This window comes from Pseudophryne corroboree, chromosome 3, assembly GCF_028390025.1.
Source record: "Pseudophryne corroboree isolate aPseCor3 chromosome 3, aPseCor3.hap2, whole genome shotgun sequence".
Taxonomy (NCBI): Eukaryota; Metazoa; Chordata; class Amphibia; order Anura; family Myobatrachidae; genus Pseudophryne; species Pseudophryne corroboree.
In genome coordinates this window covers 624,416,812-624,438,455 of record NC_086446.1, presented here as the reverse complement: position 1 = coordinate 624,438,455, position 21,644 = coordinate 624,416,812, and the positions used below count along the sequence as shown (strand labels likewise).

General features: G+C 48.5%; 1 protein-coding gene across 3 annotated transcripts in view; it reads left to right on the top strand.

Annotated features, from left to right (window-relative positions):
• KIF20B (kinesin family member 20B) overlaps positions 1–21,644 on the top strand; it is a 502,673-nt gene that overhangs the window by 109,765 nt on the left and 371,264 nt on the right. For all 3 annotated transcript variants that reach the window (XM_063961679.1, XM_063961680.1, XM_063961678.1), the window contains exons 6-7: positions 7,147–7,331; positions 13,489–13,564. In XM_063961679.1, coding sequence (XP_063817749.1) covers positions 7,147–7,331; positions 13,489–13,564 — 261 coding nt within the window. The remainder of the gene's footprint in view (positions 1–7,146; positions 7,332–13,488; positions 13,565–21,644) is intronic.

Sequence of the window (21,644 nt, the reverse complement as noted above, 5' to 3'; positions counted from 1 at the left end):
TCGGATCTTTACAAAGGTAATGGCCGAGATGATGATTCTTCTTCGAAGAAAAGGCGTATTAATTATCCCATACTTGGACGATCTCCTAATAAGGGCGAGGTCCAGAGAACAGCTAGAGATGGGATTAGCACTGTCTCAAGAAGTGCTAAAACAGCACGGGTGGATTCTGAATATTCCAAAATCCCAGTTAATGCCGACAACTCGTCTGCTGTTCCTAGGGATGATTCTGGACACGGTTCAGAAAAAGGTTTTTCTCCCGGAGGAAAAAGCCAAGGAGTTATCCGAGCTTGTCAGGAACCTCCTAAAACCAGGAAAGGTGTCTGTACATCAATGCACAAGAGTCCTGGGAAAAATGGTGGCTTCTTACGAAGCGATTCCATTCGGCAGATTCCACGCAAGAATTTTCCAAAGGGATCTGTTGGACAAATGGTCAGGGTCGCATCTTCAGATGCACCTACGGATAACCCTGTCTCCAAGGACAAGGGTGTCTCTTCTGTGGTGGTTGCAGAGTGCTCATCTATTGGAGGGCCGCAGATTCGGCATACAGGATTGGATCCTGGTGACCACGGACGCCAGCCTGAGAGGCTGGGGAGCAGTCACACAAGGAAGAAACTTCCAGGGAGTATGGACGAGCCTGGAAACGTCTCTTCACATAAACATTCTGGAACTAAGAGCAATATACAATGCTCTAAACCAGGCAGAACCTCTGCTTCAGGGAAAACCGGTATTGATCCAGTCGGACAACATCACGGCAGTCGCCCATGTGAACAGACAGGGCGGCACAAGAAGCAGGAGGGCAATGGCAGAAGCTGCAAGGATTCTTCGCTGGGCAGAGAATCATGTGATAGCACTGTCCGCAGTGTTCATCCCGGGAGTGGACAACTGGGAAGCAGACTTCCTCAGCAGACACGATCTTCACCCGGGAGAGTGGGGACTTCATCCAGAAGTCTTCCACATGCTGGTAACCCGTTGGGAAAGACCAATGGTGGACATGATGGCGTCTCGCCTCAACAAAAAACTGGACAGGTATTGCGCCAGGTCAAGAGATCCGCAGGCAATAGCTGTGGACGCGCTGGTAACGCCTTGGGTGTACCAGTCGGTGTATGTGTTTCCTCCTCTGCCTCTCATACCAAAAGTATTGAGAATTATACGGCAAAGAGGCGTAAGAACGATACTAGTGGTTCCGGATTGGCCAAGGAGGACTTGGTACCCGGAACTTCAAGAGATGATCACGGAAGATCCGTGGCCTCTACCTCTAAGGAGGGACTTGCTTCAGCAGGGTCCCTGTCTGTTTCAAGACTTACCGCGGCTGCGTTTGACGGCATGGCGGTTGAACGCCGGATCCTAAAGGAAAGAGGCATGCCGGAAGAAGTCATTCCTACTTTGATTAAAGCAAGGAAGGAAGTAACCGTGCAACATTATCACCGAATTTGGCGAAAATATGTTGCGTGGTGCGAAGATCGGAGTGCTCCGACGGAGGAATTTCAACTGGGTCGATTCCTACATTTCCTGCAATCAGGATTGTCAATGGGTCTCAAATTGGGATCTATTAAGGTTCAAATTTCGGCCCTGTCGATTTTCTTTCAAAAAGAATTGGCTTCAGTCCCTGAAGTCCAGACCTTTGTTAAGGGAGTGCTGCATATACAGCCTCCTGTGGTGCCTCCAGTGGCACCGTGGGATCTAAATGTGGTTTTGGACTTCCTAAAATCTCATTGGTTTGAACCACTAAAAAAGGTGGATTTGAAATATCTCACATGGAAAGTGACCATGCTTCTAGCCCTGGCTTCTGCCAGGAGAGTGTCAGAATTGGCAGCTTTATCTTACAAAAGCCCATATCTGATTTTCCATTCGGACAGGGCAGAACTGCGGACTCGTCCGCATTTTCTCCCTAAGGTGGTGTCAGCATTTCATCTGAACCAGCCTATTGTAGTGCCTGCGGCTACAAGTGACTTGGAGGACTCCAAGTTACTGGACGTTGTCAGAGCATTAAAAATATATATTGCAAGGACAGCTGGAGTCAGAAAATCTGACTCGTTGTTTATATTGTATGCACCCAACAAGATGGGTGCTCCTGCGTCTAAGCAGACGATTGCTCGTTGGATCTGTAGCACAATCCAACTTGCACATTCTGTGGCAGGCTTGCCACAGCCTAAATCTGTAAAGGCCCACTCCACAAGGAAGGTGGGCTCATCTTGGGCGGCTGCCCGAGGGGTCTCGGCATTACAACTTTGCCGAGCAGCTACGTGGTCAGGGGAGAACACGTTTGTAAAATTTTACAAATTTGATACTCTGGCTAAGGAGGACCTGGAGTTCTCTCATTCGGTGCTGCAGAGTCATCCGCACTCTCCCGCCCGTTTGGGAGCTTTGGTATAATCCCCATGGTCCTTTCAGGAACCCCAGCATCCACTAGGACGATAGAGAAAATAAGATTTTACTTACCGATAAATCTATTTCTCGGAGTCCGTAGTGGATGCTGGGCGCCCATCCCAAGTGCGGATTATCTGCATAAGTTGTACATAGTTATTGTTAACTAATTCGGGTTATTGTTGAAGGAAGCCATCTTTCAGAGGCTCCGCTGTTATCATACTGTTAACTGGGTTTAGATCACAAGTTGTACGGTGTGATTGGTGTGGCTGGTATGAGTCTTACCCGGGATTCAAAATCCTCCCTTATTGTGTACGCTCGTCCGGGCACAGTACCTAACTGGAGTCTGGAGGAGGGTCATGGGGGGAGGAGCCAGTGCACACCACCTGATCGGAAAAGCTTTACTTTTTGTGCCCTGTCTCCTGCGGAGCCGCTGTTCCCCATGGTCCTTTCAGGAACCCCAGCATCCACTACGGACTCCGAGAAATAGATTTATCGGTAAGTAAAATCTTATTTTGTGCCTCCAGTGGCACCTTGGGGATCTCAATGTTGTGTTGAGTTTCCTAAAGTCACATTGGTTTGAACCACTCACCACTGTATACTTAAAATATCTCACATGGAAGTGACGAGTTAGCCCTGGTTTCAGCCAGGCGTGTGTCAGAATTGGCGGCTTTATCATATAAAAGCCCTTACTTAATATTTCATTCTGAAAGGGCAGAATTGAGGACTCGTCCTCAAATTTTCTACCTAAGGTGGTTTCTGCATTTCACATGAACCAACCTATTGTGGTGCCTGCGGCTACTAAGGACTTGGAGGATTCCAAGTTGCTTGACGTGGTCAGGACCCTGAAAATACATGTTTCCAGGACGGCTGGAGTCAGAAAATCTGACTCGCTGTTTATCCTGTATGCACCCAACAAACTGGGTGCTCCTGCTTCTAAGCAGGCGATTGCTCGTTGGATTTGTAGTACAATTCAGCTTGCACATTCTGTGGCAGGCCTGCCACAGCCAAAAATCTTAAAATGCCCACTCCACAAGGAAGGTGGGCTCATCTTGGGCAGCTGCCCGAGGGGTCTCGGCTTTACAACTTTGCCGAGCAGTTACTTGGTCAGGAGCAAATACGTTTGTAAAATTCTACAAATTTGATACCCTGGCTAAAGAGGACCTGGAGTTCTCTCATTCGGTGCTGCAGAGTCATCCGCACTCTCCCGCCCGTTTGGGAGCTTTGGTATAATCCCCATGGTCCTTACGGAGTCCCCAGCATCCACTAGGACGTCAGAGAAAATAAGAATTTACTTACCGATAATTCTATTTCTCGTAGTCCGTAGTGGATGCTGGGCACCCATCCCAAGTGCGGATTGTCTGCAATACTGGTACATAATTATTGTTACCAAAAAATTCGGGTTATTGTTGTAGTGAGCCATCTTTTCTAGAGGCTCCTCTATTATCATGCTGTTAACTGGGTTCAGATCACAAGTTGTACAGTGTGATTGGTGTGGCTGGTATGAGTCTTACCCGGGATTCAAAATCCTTCCTTATTGTGTACGCTCGTCCGGGCACAGTATCCTAACTGAGGCTTGGAGGAGGGTCATAGGGGGAGGAGCCAGTGCACACCAGGTGATCCTAAAGCTTTCTTTAGATGTGCCCAGTCTCCTGCGGAGCCGCTATTCCCCATGGTCCTTACGGAGTCCCCAGCATCCACTACGGACTACGAGAAATAGAATTATCGGTAAGTAAATTCTTATTTTTTCTATGACTGCAGTATTTCTAATACCTCCCTTTAGATCTAAATCTTGGGTCACAGCCAGGAGCCTGACACGGGAGTTACCTGGCTGCGAGCCGCATCGGCCCCCTTTTCCACCGAAGTCCCAGCCCGGCATATTGTCGGGTTGATGACGTTGCCGGTGACGCAATGGGGGTAGCGCTTGGAGATCACATGATCTCCAAGCGCCGCCCATCCATTCACTGTAATCCGGAAGCAGTTTGTGCGATCCGGCTCCTGTTTACAGTGCACAGTTTGCCAGGTTGAACAAACTACCCGAGTTGGAATACTGGGTCACTCGACCCGGATTATTCCAACTCTGCCGTTTTACACCGAGCAGCAACACTGGTTATGCACACTCATGTGCAATAACCAGTGTTGTATGCTGGTGGTGTAAAAGGGGAATAAGTGATCTTTGTATTGCTTATTTTGACCCTTGTTTGCAAATCAACCCTAAATCATAATTCCTCCTCCACTGTTAGTGGTTTATACGTTCTTAAAGGCCAGCACACACTAGGAGAGATGTGTGCTGAGCGATCTGTCACAGACCGCTCAGCACAGCGCGATGTGTGCTGAGTGAGGGGGGGGGGCGTTCATTTCACCCAGCAGGTGAAATGAGCGATGTGCAGGCACAATCTAGCACAATCTAGCACCGGCTATCGCTGTCTGGCATACACACAAGCGATCAGTGCTTAACTTCAAAGCAATCTAGTCAGGTTGCTTAGATTTTAAGCACGGATCTCTCTGTTTGTACCCCCTTTAGTGTAAGGAGTAATATTGTTCCTCTTAGATTATTGCAGATATTTCTTGTCTGTGGTATGGTTCATTAGAAACATAATTGTTACGCTACGGACTGCAAAGGTTTAGCTTTTGTACAAAGGTGGTGGCACTTCCTGATATAATCCATGAAGTGCATAGGGAAGCAGTGCATACTCATTTGTTTTTTGTTTTTATGTGTTGCATTTTGTTTGTGTAGAATTATTTATAATCTCCTGTATAATAGCCCAGATCTGTCACTCTGTGACTGTGTTGCTAAAGCTGGGCGTGGCTAGGAGCTCTCATTGGGTTAGCAGCAGGTCTATCACACCCAGTCCACAACTGATTGGGCGAGAAACGCCCTCCCACACAGGTTACATCCAATGGGAGGCTCTGCCCTTTGGCTGCTGTGTGTTCCCAGAGCAGGATTATCAGTGGGGCTGATGGAGCTTCAGCTCCAGGTCGACACCCCAAAATGGGCCCACTGCATCTGCAGCAACATACCCTCCAACAATTTACACCTAAAAATCGCTACAAATTCGAAAAGGGGGCCTATACTTTTAATGAAAGTTCGGAGTGCCAAAAATCGGTGCAGACCATAAAAAAAAAAAAGTACTTTACCTGCCAAAAGGTACAATTGGAGGGTATGCCACTGCATCTGCAGCAAGTCTCTGCGCTGTACATAGGAGGAAAAAAAAACAACTTTTACTGCAGCGTCCTATGTCCTGCTGCCAGTCTGCCTGCCCCCTCCAGCATCAACAATCCCCACTCCATAGCCGCGGCGCAGGTGGAACAAAATCTGTTGCGGTCACCGGCATAGATGTGTATGAAAGCGGCGCAGCGAATGGCTTTCATAGCCCCCCCCCTTCGCCGCATACTCTGAGCCCCGGAGCCGCCTCTGCGCGTGATGTCACAGAAGTGCCTCCCCACCACAGCCGCGCCCAGAGGCCCTGACTCGGCAACACAGCACCTGGGCTGCCGGCCTGGAAGTGCTGAGATGGCTAATGTAACAGAGTGCGTGATATCGTGGAGGGTAATGTCTGGACGCTGAATCAATGTAAAAGGTGACAGTACTCTGCAGTGCAGTGTCACTGACACTGCACAGCACTCTCACCTTTTACATTGATTCAGCGAGTCAGTCAGTTCTGCCAGCATTGTTAGCGCCGTTGTCCAAATGCGCCACATTACAGGGAAGAAGCCGCACCCCATAAACTACAGCTCCCAGCAGGTCTTAGCGCTGAAGCATTTAGGCGCCAAGGCCTGCTGGGAGCTGTAGTTTGAGTGCATGTTGAGTGCATGTTCTTTCCTGTAATGCGACGCGTTGGGACACCGGCGCTAACGATAGTGACTGGCTGCTGTGCGAGTTTCCGGGAGAGCCACTGCCAAAGGGAGGACAGCATCTTAGCTGCTTCCAGGAGGAGAAGCAGGATAAGCATTACCCGCCCCTCCCCCACTCTCAGTACCTCCGGGCCCCATCTGCGGCACCCCCACACACCCTCCTCCACCACCCGCGGTGGCTCCGGACCCCCTTCCCCACCCACCGCACCTGCCCCACCCCCACGCGCGGTGGTTCCGGACCCCCACCCACGCACCTGCCCCACCCACCGCACCAGCCCCACCCACGGCACCCCCGGACCACTTTCCCCATCCGTGTCTCCCCCACACCCACCACTACCCCAACCAGAACACCTACTAGGTGATTCATCAGGCCCTGCGTGCACTGTTCACGCTGTTGTAAGGGGCTACAACCCGTTAACCATCGCAGGCCCTTTGTCTGTGCAATATTTAACCACTCACACAATTATGATTGGAGGTAATACTCCATATCATAAAATATTGCACGCCACAAGGGCGTGCAAGGGTTAAGGGGGTGTAGCCCCTTACGACTGAAGAGCGCACGTAAAGCGTGATACAATATTAAGTACATACATACATACATACATACATACATACATACATACATACATACATACATACATACATACTTTTTTTTTTTATTGTATCTTCTTTTGAATCGGTTATAAAGTAATCTTTGCATCTATTATTATTATTATTATTATTATTATTATTAGTCACAATTTGCTTTATCGAATTTAAGGACTTGGTGAGGACTGGTTGATGTTAAACCACAGATTTGTAAGGGACTTTTTTTTTTTTTCCCCACAAGACAATATTTTTTTTATTAGAAGACTATTTTTAAGTTTGCTATATATGCATAATTAACTGTTGTGTATTAGCTGTAAGTGCTTTTTCCATTTATTGCAGGCACAAAGGATGATGCAGGTATTTTACCAAGATCGATGGAAATGCTTTTTAATACAATTGAAGGAAAGGTATATAACAAAATGGATATAAAACCTCACCGATGTAGAGACTACGTAAGACTAACAAAAGAACAAGTGAAAACAGAAGCTGCATTTAAAAATGGTGTACTTCGTCACACAAAGGAGGTGTGTGGTCATTTCAAATGTCATCTGACTATTGCATCTCTGTGTGCTACCTCTTTTATCTGAGGGGCCTATTTATCAAATATTTGCGTGATATCTGTGAAAACACCGATTTTCGGAAGGGTTTACTGGTATGTACAAATTATCCCCCAAATGTAACATGGAGGGACTGCAGCAAATATCGATCTGCCACGGTCCCTCTAATTCCAACAGCAAAAGCTGGGGGCTGCTAGGCCGTCACATTCCGGAGCTTGGCCCTGGCAGCTAATGTCATCTTCAATTGGTGTTAGTCGCAGTAGCTATGGGCTACACTTGGTGTTCGAGGGTCTGTTCGCAAGTGCGGTAGAACTGCGTGGTCTTGAAAGAGTACTGAAGTTATATTTCTCTGACGTCCTAGTGGATGCTGGGAACTCCGTAAGGACCATGGGGAATAGACGGGCTCCGCAGGAGACTGGGCACTCTTAAAAGAAAGATTAGGTACTATATCTGGTGTGCACTGGCTCCTCCCTCTATGCCCCTCCTCCAGACCTTAGTTAGAATCTGTGCCCGGCCAGAGCTGGATGCACCTAGTGGGCTCTCCTGAGCTCACTAGAAAAGAAAGTATTTGTTAGGTTTTTTATTTTCAGTGAGATCTGCTGGCAACAGACTCACTGCTATGAGGGACTGAGGGGAGAGAAGCAAACCTACCTGCTTGCAGCTAGCTTGTGCTTCTAAGGCTACTGGACACCATTAGCTCCAGAGGGATCGAACACAGGGCCCGACCTCGATCGTCCGTTCCCGGAGCCGCGCCGCCGTCCCCCTTGCAGAGCCAGAAGACGGAAGACAAAGATGAAAAACGGCGGCTGAAGACTCCTGTCTTCATTAAGGTAGTGCACAGCACTGCAGCTGTGCGCCATTGCTCCCATAGCACACCACACACTCTGGTCACTGTTGGGTGCAGGGCGCTGGGGGGGGGGGGGCAGCAATTAGTTTACCTTTTGGCACAAATAGCACATAATACAGTGTATAACACTGTATATGTGCAAAAACCCCCGCCATTAACATTATAAAAAGCGGGAGAAGCCCGCCGCTGAGGGGGGCGGGGCTATCTTCCTCAGCACAGCCAGCGCCATTTTCTCTTCACAGCTCCGCTGGAAGGACGCTCCCCAGGCTCTACCCTGCAGTATACAGTACAACAAGGGTAAAAAAGAGAGGGGGGCACATAAATTTAGGCGCAAATTGGTGTTAATAAGCAGCTATTGGGAAAAATCACTCAGTATAGTGAAAATCCCTGTTATATAGCGCTGTGGTGTGTGCTGGCATACTCTCTCTCTGTCTCCCCAAAGGACTTTGTGGGGTCCTGTCCTCAGTCAGAGCATTCCCTGTGTGTGTGCGGTGTGTCGGTACGGCTGTGTCGACATGTTTGATGTGGAGGGCTACGTGGAGGCGGAGCAGGAGCCGATAAGTGTGATGTCGCCGGAGTGGATGGATATGTGGAAGGTATTAACCGACAGTGTCAACTCTTTACATAAAAGGTTTGATGACGTAACAGCCTTGGGACAGCCGGCATCTCAGCCCGCGCCTGCCCAGGCGTCTCAGAGGTCATCAGGGGCTCAAAAACGCCCGCTAGCTCAAATGGCAGACACAGATGTCGACACGGAGTCTGACTCCAGTGTAGACGAGGATGAGACAAATGTACAGTCCACAAGGGCCATCCGATGCATGATTACGGCAATGAAAAATGTGTTGCACATTTCTGACATTAACCCGGTTACCACTAAAAAGGGTATTATGTTTGGGGAGAAAAAGCAGCCAGTGACTTTTCCCCCATCTGATGAATTAAATGAATTGTGTGAAGAAGCGTGGTGTTCCCCGGATAAGAAACTAGTGATTTCTAAGCGGTTACTGATGGCGTACCCTTTCCCGCCAACGGATAGGTTACGCTGGGAGACATCCCCTAGGGTGGACAAGGCGCTCACACTATTATCTAAAAGGGTGGCACTGCCGTCTCAGGATACGGCCGCCCTAAAGGAGCCTGCAGATAGAAAGCAGGAAGCTATCCTGAAGTCTGTGTATACACACTCAGGTACTATACTGAGACCTGCTATTGCTTCAGCATGGATGTGTAGTGCTGCAGCAGCATGGTCTGATACCCTGTCAGACAACATTGATACCCTCGACAGGGATGCTATTTTGCTAACCATAGAGCATATAAAGGACGTTGTCTTGTATATGAGGGATGCACAGAGGGACATTTGCCGGCTGGCATCTAGAATTAATGCAATGTCCATTTCTGCCAGGAGAGTATTATGGACTCGGCAGTGGACAAGTGATGCTGATTCTAAAAGACACATGGAGGTTTTGCCTTATAAGGGTGAGGAATTGTTTGGGGACGGTCTCTCGGACCTCGTATCCACAGCAACAGCTGGGAAGTCGACTTTTTTACCTTAGGTTTCCTCACAGCCTAAGAAAGCACCGTATTATCAAGTACAGTCCTTTCGGCCTCAGAAAGGCAAGCGGGTCAGAGGCGCATCCTTTCTGCCCAGAGGCAGGGGTAGAGGGAAAAGCTGCACCAGACAGCCAGTTCCCAGGAACAAAAATCCTCGCCTGCTTCCACTAAGTCCACCGCATGACGCTGGGGCTCCACAGGTGGAGCCAGGTGCGGTGGGGGCGCGTCTCCGGAACTTCAGCGACCAGTGGGTTCGCTCACAGGTGGATCTCTGGGTTCTACAAGTGGTATCTCAGGGATACATGCTGAAGTTCGAGGCTACTCCCCCTCGCCGTTACCTCAAATCAGCCTTGCCAGCGGCTCCCAGGGAAAGGGAGGTAGTGCTGGCGGCTATTCACAAGCTGTACCTTCAGCAGGTGATTATCAAGGTTCCCCTCCTTCAACAGGGACGGGGTTACTATTCCACAATGTTTGTGGTACCGAAACCAGACTGTTCGGTGAGACCCATTCTAAATTTATAATCCTTGAACACTTATGTAAGGAAGTTCAAGTTCAAAATGGAATCGCTTAGGGCGGTTTTTGCAAGCCTGGAAGAGGGGGATTTTATGGTGTCGCTGGATATCAAGGACGCTTATCTGCATGTCCCCATTTACCCACCTCACCAGGAGTACCTCAGGTTTGTGGTACAGGACTGTCATTACCAATTCCAGACGTTGCCATTTGGTCTGTCCACGGCACCGAGGGTATTTACCAAGGTAATGGCCGAAATGATGATACTCCTTCGGAAGAAGGGAGTTATAATTATCCCGTACTTGGACGATCTCCTTGTAAAGGCGAGGTCCAAGGAGCAGTTGTTAGTCAACGTAGCACTATCTCGGGAAGTGCTGCAACAGCACGGCTGGATTCTGAATATCCCAAAGTCGCTGTTGATTCCTGCGACACGTCTGCTGTTCTTGGGCATGATTCTGGACACCGAACAGAAGAAGGTGTCTCTCCCGGTGGAGAAGGCCCAGGAATTGTCATCTCTGGTCAGGGACCTCCTGAAACCAAAACAGGTGTCGGTGCATCACTGCACGCGAGTCCTGGGAAAGATGGTGGCGTCATACGAGGCCATTCCCTTCGGCAGGTTCCATGCGAGGACCTTTTCAATGGGATCTGTTGGACAAGTGGTCCAGATCGCATCTACAGATGCATCGGCTGATCACCCTGTCCCCCAGGGCCAGGGTGTCTCTTCTGTGGTGGCTGCAGAGTGCTCACCTTCTCGAGGGCCGCAGATTCGGCATTCAGGACTGGGTCCTGGTGACCACGGATGCAAGCCTCCGAGGGTGGGGGCAGTCACACAGGGAAGAAATTTCCAGGGTCTGTGGTCAAGTCAGGAGACTTGCCTTCACATCAATATCCTGGAACTAAGGGCCATATACAACGCCCTAAGTCAAGCGGAGACCCTGCTTCGCAACCAATCGGTGCTGATTCAATCAGACAACATCACCGCAGTGGCTCATGTAAACCGCCAAGGCGGCACAAGGAGCAGGGTGGCGATGGCAGAAGCCACCAGAATTCTTCGATGGGCGGAGAATCACGTAGGAGCACTGTCAGCAGTGTTCATTCCGGGAGTGGACAACTGGGAAGCAGACTTCCTCAGCAGGCACGACCTCCACCCGGGAGAGTGGGGACTTCATCAGGAAGTCTTCACGCAGATTGCAAGGTGATGGGAACTGCCACAGGTGGACATGATGGCATCCCGCCTCAACAAAAAGCTACAGAGGTATTGCGCCAGGTCAAGAGACCCTCAGGCGATAGCTGTAGACGCACTAGTGACACCGTGGGTGTTCCAGTCGGTTTATGTGTTTCCTCCTCTTCCTCTCATACCCAAGATGCTGAGAATCATAAGAAAAAGGAGGAGTGAGAACAATACGCATTGTTCCGGATTGGCCAAGAAGGACTTGGTATCCAGAGCTGCAAGAAATGCTCACAGAGGCCCCATGGCCTCTGCCTCTAAGACAGGATCTGTTGCAACAGGGGCCCTGTCTGTTCCAAGACTTACCGCGGCTGCGTTTGGCGGCATGGCGGTTGAACGCCGGATCCTAGCAGAAAAAGGCATTCCGGATGAGGTTATTCCTACGCTGATAAAGGCTAGGAAGGACGTGACGGCTAAACATTATCACCGTATATGGCGAAAATATGTTGCTTGGTGTGAGGCCAGGAATGCCCCTACAGAGTAATTCCAGCTGGGCCGTTTCCTTCACTACCTACAGTCGGGAGTGACTTTGGGCCTAAAATTGGGGTCCATTAAGGTCCAGATTTCGGCCCTATCCCTTTTCTTTCAAAAAGAACTGGCTTCTCTTCCTGAAGTTCAGACGTTTGTAAAGGGAGTGCTGCATATTCAGCCCCCGTTTGTGCCTCCAGTGGCACCTTGGGATCTTAATGTGGTGTTGAGTTTCCTGAAATCACACTGGTTTGAGCCACTTAAAACCGTGGGGTTAAAATATCTCACATGGAAGGTGGTCATGCTATTAGCCTTGGCTTCGGCTAGGCGTGTGTCAGAATTGGCGACTTTGTCACATAAAAGCCCCTATCTGGTTTTCCATATGGACAGGGCAGAATTGCGGACTCGTCCGCAATTTCTGCCAAAAGTGATGTCATCTTTTCATATGAACCAACCTATTGTGGTGCCTGTGGCTACTCGTGACTTGGAGGATTCCGAGTTCCTAGATGTAGTCAGGGCTTTGAAGATTTATGTAGCCAGAACGGCTAGAGTCAGGAAAACTGAGTCGCTGTTTATCCTGTATGCATCCAACAAGCTGGGTGCTCCTGCTTCAAAGCAAACTATTGCTCGCTGGATCTGTAACACGATTCAGCAGGCTCATTCTGCGGCTGGATTGCCGCTTCCTAAATCAGTAAAAGCCCACTCCACAAGGAAGGTGGGCTCTTCATGGGCGGCTGCCCGAGGGGTCTCGGCATTACAGCTTTGCCGAGCGGCTACTTGGTCAGGTTCAAACACTTTTGCAAAGTTCTACAAGTTTGATACCCTGGCTGAGGAGGACCTTGTGTTTGCTCATTCGGTGCTGCAGAGTCATCCGCACTCTCCCGCCCGTTTGGGAGCATTGGTATAATCCCCATGGTCCTTACGGAGTCCCCAGCATCCACTAGGACGTTAGAGAAAATAAGATTTTACTTACCGGTAAATCTATTTCTCGTAGTCCGTAGTGGATGCTGGGCGCCCGTCCCAAGTGCGGACGACTTCTGCAATACTTGTATATAGTTATTGCTTAAATAAGGGTTATGTTATGGTTGCATCAGGGTTATCTGATGCTCTGTTGTTGTTCATACTGTTAACTGGGTAAGTTTATCACGAGTTATACGGTGTGATTGGTGTGGCTGGTATGAGTCTTACCCTGGATTCCAAAATCCTTTCCTTGTACGGTCAGCTCTTCCGGGCACAGTTTCCTTAACTGAAGTCTGGAGGAGGGACATAGAGGGAGGAGCCAGTGCACACCAGTATCCTAAATCTTAAAGTGCCCTGTCTCCTGCGGAGCCTGTCTATTACCCATGGTCCTTACGGAGTCCCCAGCATCCACTACGGACTACGAGAAATAGATTTACCGGTAAGTAAAATCTTATTAGCTATTCACTGACACATTTTAAAAGAACCACAGGTGGTGCTCATTATTTCACACTGAGGATACTATACAGGTGTTTTGTTGACTTGCCTTTTATGTTTTTCTTTGTTAGGTTGATTCTCAGTGTAGCATTCGGAGTAACAACAGTAGGACATCTGCAGACACAACTGATTTTCTAAGTGATGAAGGTAATTATAATCCTTGGAGTGTTAGTTTTGTTGTGAGTTTTAATAGGTGCTAATGTTCTATTTTATGTGTATTCTGTCTGTTGCCACCGTTGTGTACTCTGCAATGAAATAGAATTCAGTAATCATTCTTATGCCCAGTACACACTGAACGATTTGTGTACCTGGTGGCAGGGCAAGCATCAGCAAGTACACACACTTGACGATGCAACAGGGCTGAGCGGGGGGAGTGCAGCATGGCTCTCGTTGGCGACGTCATCCGTCAGACCTGCATGCACGGCTGACTGACGATGTCGTGTAGGAGCACGCATGGTCAGCGACATAGTCTAGTGTGTATGCACTATCTCAGTAATGATGTGTCAGAGTCGGGCACATCGTCCATGATATAGTCTACTGTGTACCCAGCTTAAGGCTGGGTACACACCTGAACGATATTGGGACGGTTTGCAGTATCGGGGCTACTAATATGTAAGCATGTACTGCGCGGCCAGCCAAACTATCTTGTGTGTGATTAGGTGTCAGTCATGTAGACCAGTGGTTCTCAACATCTATGCTCAAGTACCCACAACAGTTCATGTTTTCCAGGTCACCTAGCAGTTGAACAGGTGTATTCATTACTCACTGACACGTTATAAAAGACCCACAGGTGGAGCAAATTATTTCACTTGCAATCCTGTGAGTAGACCTGGAAAACATGAACTGTTGGGGGTACTTGAGGACCGAGGTTGAGTACCACTGATGTAGACGATATGATATATCCCTTTTATAGCACAGACCATTATTAAAATTTAGGCAGGGATCGTTGTAGTGACTACAGAGTAACAATAGATCTTATATGGCCAAACAATACTATATTTAGTTTGTTTGCGATATTGGACAGTGTGCTTGCTCAATATCGTATGTTCTGGGCTCAAGGGAAATTGTATGTAAAATCGGTCCATTTACAAGTCATTCAGTTGTGTAACCACCAGCTGAAATAACAAATAGATGTGTGCGTTCCTGTTCACCACGCTTAAGCTAGTTACACACTGGAGAGAGTCAATGGCGAATGCATGTACACACTGGCTCAATGTTAATCCGTTCTTCATTAGCATACTACACGTCGCTAGCAGTAGAGAGTAGACACATTGGGCTGTATTAATTATCAACAAGGTGCTCAAAGCAGGATTTAGAGTGTCATACGTGGTGTCAAGATTTAACTCAAAAGCCACGTTTTCTATCTATGGCTATTTCTCTAACGTCCTAAGTGGATGCTGGGGACTCCGTAAGGACCATGGGGATTAGCGGCTCCGCAGGAGACTGGGCACAACTACAAAGAAAGCTTTGACTACTGGTGTGCACTGGCTCCTCCCACTAAGACCCTCCTCCAGACCTCAGTTAGATTCTTGTGCCCGGCCGAGCTGGATGCACACTAGGGGCTCTCCTGAGCACCTAGAAAGAAAGTATATTTAGGTTTTTTATTTTCAGTGAGATCTGCTGGCAACAGACTCACTGCAGCGAGGGACTAAGGGGAGAAGAAGCGAACCTACCTAACAGGTGGTAGTTTGGGCTTCTTAGGCTACTGGACACCATTAGCTCCAGAGGGATCGACGGCAGGACCCGACCTTGGTGTTCGTTCCCGGAGCCGCGCTGCCGTCCCCCTTACAGAGCCAGAAGCACGAAGAAGGTCCGGAAAATCGGCGGCAGAAGACTTCAGTCTTCACCAAGGTAGCGCACAGCACTGCAGCTGTGCGCCATTGCTCCTCATGTACACCTCATACTTCGGTCACTGATGGGTGCAGGGCGCTGGGGGGGGGGCGCCCTGAGGGCAATAGATAACACCTTGGCTGGCAAAATATACATCATATATAGTCCCAGAGGCTATGTAGATGTAAAATTACCCCTGCCAGTATCACAGAAAAAGCGGGAGAAAGTCCGCCGAAAAGGGGGCGGGGCTTCTCCCTCAGCACACTGGCGCCATTTTTCCCTCACAGTTCCGCTGGAAGGAAGCTCCCTGGCTCTCCCCTGCAGTCTGAGAAAACTACAGAAGGGTAAAAAAGAGAGGGGGGGCACTAAATTTAGGCGCAGTATATATATATATATATATATATATATATATAGATATCTAGATAGATATATATATATATATATATATATATATATAAAAAAGCAGCTATAGGGAAAACACTCATTGATAGTGGGATCCCAGTGTTATATAGCGCTCTGGTGTGTGCTGGCATACTCTCTCTCTGTCTCCCCAAAGGGCTTTGTGGGGTCCTGTCCTCAGTCAGAGCATTCCCTGTGTGTTTGCTGTGTGTCGGTACGGCTGTGTCGACATGTTTGATGAGGAGGCTTATGTGGAGGCGGAGCAGATGCCTGTAAATGTGATGTCACCCCCTGCGGGGTCGACACCTGAGTGGATGGTGCTGTGGAAGGAATTACGTGATAGTGTCGACTCCTTACATAAAAGGTTTGACGACATACCTAATGTGGGACAGCCGGCTTCTCAGCCTGTGCCTGCCCATGCGTCTCAAAAACCATCAGGGGCTCTAAAACGCCCGCTACCTCAGATGGTTGACACAGATGTCGACACTGATACTGACTCCAGTGTCGACGACGAAGAGACTAATGTAACTTCCAGTAGGGCCACACGTTACATGATTGAGGCAATGAAAAATGTGTTGCACATTTCTGATGTTAACCCCGGTACCACAAAAAAGGGTATAATGTTTGGAGAGAAAAAACTACCAGTAGCTTTTCCTCCATCTGAAGAGTTAAATGAAGTGTGTGAAGAAGCGTGGGCTTCCCCTGATAAAAAGATGGTAATTTCTAAGAGGCTACTAATGGCGTACCCTTTCCCGCCAGAGGATAGGTCATGCTGGGAAACATCCCCTAGGGTGGATAAAGCGCTCACACGCTTGTCGAAGAAGGTGGCACTACCGTCTCCGGATACGGCCGCCCTGAAGGAATCTGCTGATAGAAAGCAGGAGGCTATCCTGAAATCTATATATACACACACAGGTGTGATACTGAGACCGGCTATAGCTTCAGCCTGGATGTGCAGCGCTGCTGCTGCGTGGTCCGATTCCCTGTCAGAAAATATAGATACCCTAGACAGGGACACTATTTTGCTGAACGTAGAGCATATAAAAGACGCACTTTTATACATGAGGGATGCACAGAGGGATATTTGCCGGCTGGCATCCAAAATTAGTGCAATGTCCATTTCTGCCAGGAGAGGGTTATGGACTCGGCAGTGGACAGGTGATGCAGATTCCAAACGACACATGGAAGTTCTGCCTTATAAGGGTGAGGAATTGTTCGGGGATGGTCTCTCGGACCTCGTTTCCACAGCAACAGCTGGGAAGTCTACATTTTTGCCCCAGGTTCCCTCACAACCAAAGAAAGCACCGTATTATCAGGTACAGTCCTTTCGGCCCAATAGGGGCAAGCAGGTTAAAGGCGCGTCCTTTCTGCCCAGAGGCAGAGGTAGAGAGAAAAAGCTGCAGCATACAGCCAGTTCCCAGGAGCAAAAGTCCTCCCCCGCTTCCTCTAAGTCCACAGCATGACGCTGGGGCTCCACAGGCAGAGCCAGGTACGGTGGGGGCCCGTCTCAAGCATTTCAGCAAGCAGTGGGCTCGCTCACGGGTGGATCCCTGGATCCTTCAAATAGTATCTCAGGGGTACAAACTGGAATTCGAGACGTCTCCCCCCCGCCGTTTCCTCAAATCTGCCTTGCCAACCACTCCCTCAGGCAGGGAGGCAGTGTTACAGGCAATTCAAAAGCTGTATTCACAACAAGTGATAGTAAAGGTGCCCCTACTTCAACAAGGAAGGGGTTACTATTCCACAATGTTTGTGGTACCGAAACCGGACGGTTCGGTGAGACCCATTTTAAATTTGAAATCCTTGAACACATATATCAAAAAATTCAAGTTCAAGATGGAATCGCTCAGGGCGGTTATTGCGAGCCTGGACGAGGGAGATTACATGGTATCGCTGGACATCAAGGATGCTAACCTACATGTCCCCATTTACCATCCTCACCAGGAGTACCTCAGGTTTGTGGTACAAGATTGTCATTACCAATTCCAGACGTTGCCGTTCGGTCTCTCCACGGCTCCGAGGGTCTTTACCAAGGTAATGGCGGAAATGATGATACTCCTTCGAAGGAAGGGAGTTTTAATTATCCCGTACTTGGACGATCTCCTGATAAAGGCGAGGTCCAGAGAGCAGTTGTTTTTAGGGGTAGCACTATCTCGGGAAGTGCTACAACAGCACGGCTGGATTCTAAACATTCCAAAGTCACAGCTGGTCCCTACGACACGCCTGCTGTTCCTAGGGATGGTTCTGGACACAGAACAGAGAAAAGTGTTTCTCCCGGAGGAGAAGGCCAAGGAGCTGTCATCTCTAGTCAGAGGCCTCCTAAAACCAAAACAGGTGTCGGTGCATCACTGCACGCGGATCCTGGGAAAAATGGTAGCTTCCTACGAAGCGATTCCATTCGGCAGGTTTCATGCAAGAACCTTTCAGTGGGACCTGTTGGACAAGTGGTCCGGATCGCATCTTCAGATGCATCGTCTGATAACCCTGTCTCCAAGGACAAGGGTGTCTCTGCTGTGGTGGCTGCAGAGTGCTCATCTTCAAGAGGGCCGCAGATTCGGCATACAGGACTGGGTCCTGGTGACCACGGATGCCAGCCTTCGAGGCTGGGGAGCAGTCACACAGGGAAGAAACTTACTAGGTCTATGGTCAAGTCAGGAGACTTCCCTGCACATAAATATTCTGGAACTAAGGGCCATTTACAATGCCCTAAGTCAGGCAAAACACCTGCTTCCTAACCAGCCGGTACTGATCCAGTCAGACAACATCACGGCAGTCGCCCATGTAAATCGACAGGGCGGCACGAGAAGCAGGACGGCGATGGCAGAAGCCACAAGGATTCTCCGATGGGCGGAAAATCACGTGTTAGCACTGTCAGCAGTGTTCATTCCGGGAGTGGACAACTGGGAAGCAGACTTCCTCAGCAGGCACGACCTCCACCCGGGAGAGTGGGGACTTCATCCAGAAGTCTTTCAAATGATTGTAAACCAGTGGGAAAAACCTCAGGTGGACATGATGGCGTCCCGCCTAAACAAAAAGCTAGAAAAATATTGCGCCAGGTCAAGAGACCCGCAGGCGATAGCTGTGGACGCTCTGGTAACACCGTGGGTGTACCGATCGGTTTATGTATTCCCTCCTCTTCCTCTCATACCAAAGGTACTGAGGATAATAAGGAGAAGAGGAGTAAGAACTATACTCATTGTTCCGGATTGGCCAAGAAGAGCTTGGTATCCGGAACTTCAAGAAATGATGTCAGAGGACCCATGGCCTCTACCGCTCAGACAGGACCTGCTGCAGCAGGGGCCCTGTCTGTTCCAAGACTTACTGCGGCTGCGTTTGACGGCATGGCGGTTGAACACCGGATCCTGAAGGAAAAGGGCATTCCGGAGGAAGTCATTCCTACGCTGATAAAAGCTAGGAAAGAAGTAACCGCGAACCATTATCACCGCATATGGCGAAAATATGTTGCGTGGTGTGAGGCCAGGAAGGCCCCAATGGAAGAATTTCAGCTGGGCCGGTTCCTGCACTTCCTACAGTCACGGGTGACTATGGGCCTTAAATTGGGTTCCATTAAGGTCCAGATTTCGGCTCTATCGATTTTCTTCCAGAGAGAATTGGCTTCACTACCTGAAGTTCAGACTTTTGTTAAGGGAGTGCTGCATATTCAGCCCCCTTTTGTGCCTCCAGTGGCACCTTGGGATCTCAACGTGGTGTTGGATTTCCTAAAGTCACATTGGTTTGAGCCACTGAAAACCGTGGATTTAAAATATCTCACGTGGAAAGTGGTCATGTTGTTGGCCTTGGCTTCGGCCAGGCGGGTTTCAGAATTGGCGGCTTTGTCATGTAAAAGCCCTTATCTGATTTTCCATATGGATAGGGCAGAATTGAGGACTCGTCCCCAGTTTCTCCCTAAAGTGGTATCGGCTTTTCATCTGAACCAACCTATCGTGGTGCCTGCGGCTACGAATGACTTGGAGGCTTCCAAGTTGTTGGATGTAGTCAGGGCCCTAAAAATTTATGTTTCCAGGACAACTGGAGTCAGGAAGACTGACTCGCTTTTTATCCTGTATGCGCCCAACAAGTTGGGTGCACCTGCTTCTAAGCAGACTATTGCTCGCTGGATCTGTAGTACGATTCAGCTTGCACATTCTGCGGCTGGACTGCCGCATCCTAAATCAGTAAAAGCCCATTCCACAAGGAAAGTGGGCTCTTCTTGGGCGGCTGCCCTAAGGGTCTCGGCTCTTCAACTTTGCCGAGCTGCTACTTGGTCAGGGGCAAACACGTTTGCTAAATTCTACAAATTTGATACCCTGGCTGAGGAGGACCTTGAGTTCTCTCATTCGGTGCTGCAGAGTCATCCGCACTCTCCCGCCCTTTTGGGAGCTTTTGTATAATCCCCATGGTCCTTACGGAGTCCCCAGCATCCACTTAGGACGTTAGAGAAAATAAGAATTTACTCACCGGTAATTCTATTTCTCATAGTCCGTAGTGGATGCTGGGCGCCCATCCCAAGTGCGGATTGTCTGCAATACTTGTATATAGTTATTGCTTAACTAAAGGATTATTATTGAGCTATCTGAGAGGCTCAGTTGTTATCATGCTGTTAACTGGGTATTGTATCACGAGTTATACGGTGTGATTGGTGTGGCTGGTATGAGTCTTACTCGGGATTCAAAATCCTTCCTAATTGTGTCCGCTCTTCCGGGCACAGTATCCTAACTGAGGTCTGGAGGAGGGTCTTAGTGGGAGGAGCCAGTGCACACCAGTAGTCTAAAAGCTTTCTTTGTAGTTGTGCCCAGTCTCCTGCGGAGCCGGTAATCCCCATGGTCCTTACGGAGTCCCCAGCATCCACTACGGACTATGAGAAATAGAATTACCGGTGAGTAAATTCTCATTATATTAACTTCCAATTATTCTTCATTAGACAAAATTGCTTTGCACTTTATTGTTGTATATTGCAATGTTACTGTATAAGGAATTGGTACCCACCTTGCTGTGGGTACACTTCATCTACCTTCTTGTTATGTTCTTCTAATAGCATACCTCCCAACATGACCCACTCCAGGAGGGACCTAATGCTTTTGCTTCTGGACTTTTTTCTCAATTTATGAGTGCTGGTACCTGTTTAGCACAGGTTAATGAATATAGCTGGGCATACACTATATAATTATCTGGCATATAATCTGTGGTTGGAAGGAAAACCTGGTAATGGATGAGAGCAACTGACCATCAACCATTGGCTCCCAAACACTGGAGAAGTGGACAAAACCTGTCGTTTATACAAACTGGTTAAATCCCGGACAGGTTTTGTCCACTTCTCCCGTGTTTGGTAGCAAATTGTTGATTGTCAGTTGTTCTCATCCATTACCAGGTTTTCATTCCAACCACAGATTATCTGCCAGATAATTATATAGTGTATGCCCATTTTATGAAAGCTGTTTCACCACAGGTGATGGCAATCCTATATTAAGAGGGAAGTCCAGGAGCAGAGCATTCTGTCCCTCCTGGAGAGGGTCATGTTGGGACATACGTAATTGTTACGTCCTATATTGTTGCTGCAATTTTCAACAGTTCTTTTCAATGTTTACGGTTTGATGTCAAGAATCTTATAGTTGTTTGTGTAAGTATCTGTACAGCTCCACTTTTCTTTTGTCACTGCTAATTACTGAAAGTACAGACACCTGCTGAACAATTATAAGTCTATCAATAGCAGTGTCTCTCTTGATCATATGAAATAAACTCTATCCCAAGATAAACACGACTGCTGTTCAAGGATCTTGTAAAGACACACTTGGCGATTTGATTTGCAGCTAAACACTAGCCATGTTTAAAAATCAATTTAAAAAAGACAAAACACAGCCTTGATTAAACCCTGTGTTTATCCCCCCTTCAGTGTGCACATGATTTTCCAGAAGCACAAAGGTAGTTCATGAATTTAACATGCACATGCTTTCTTTCTTGAGCATAGAGATTAATCCCTGCGCCTTAGATAATTTAATTA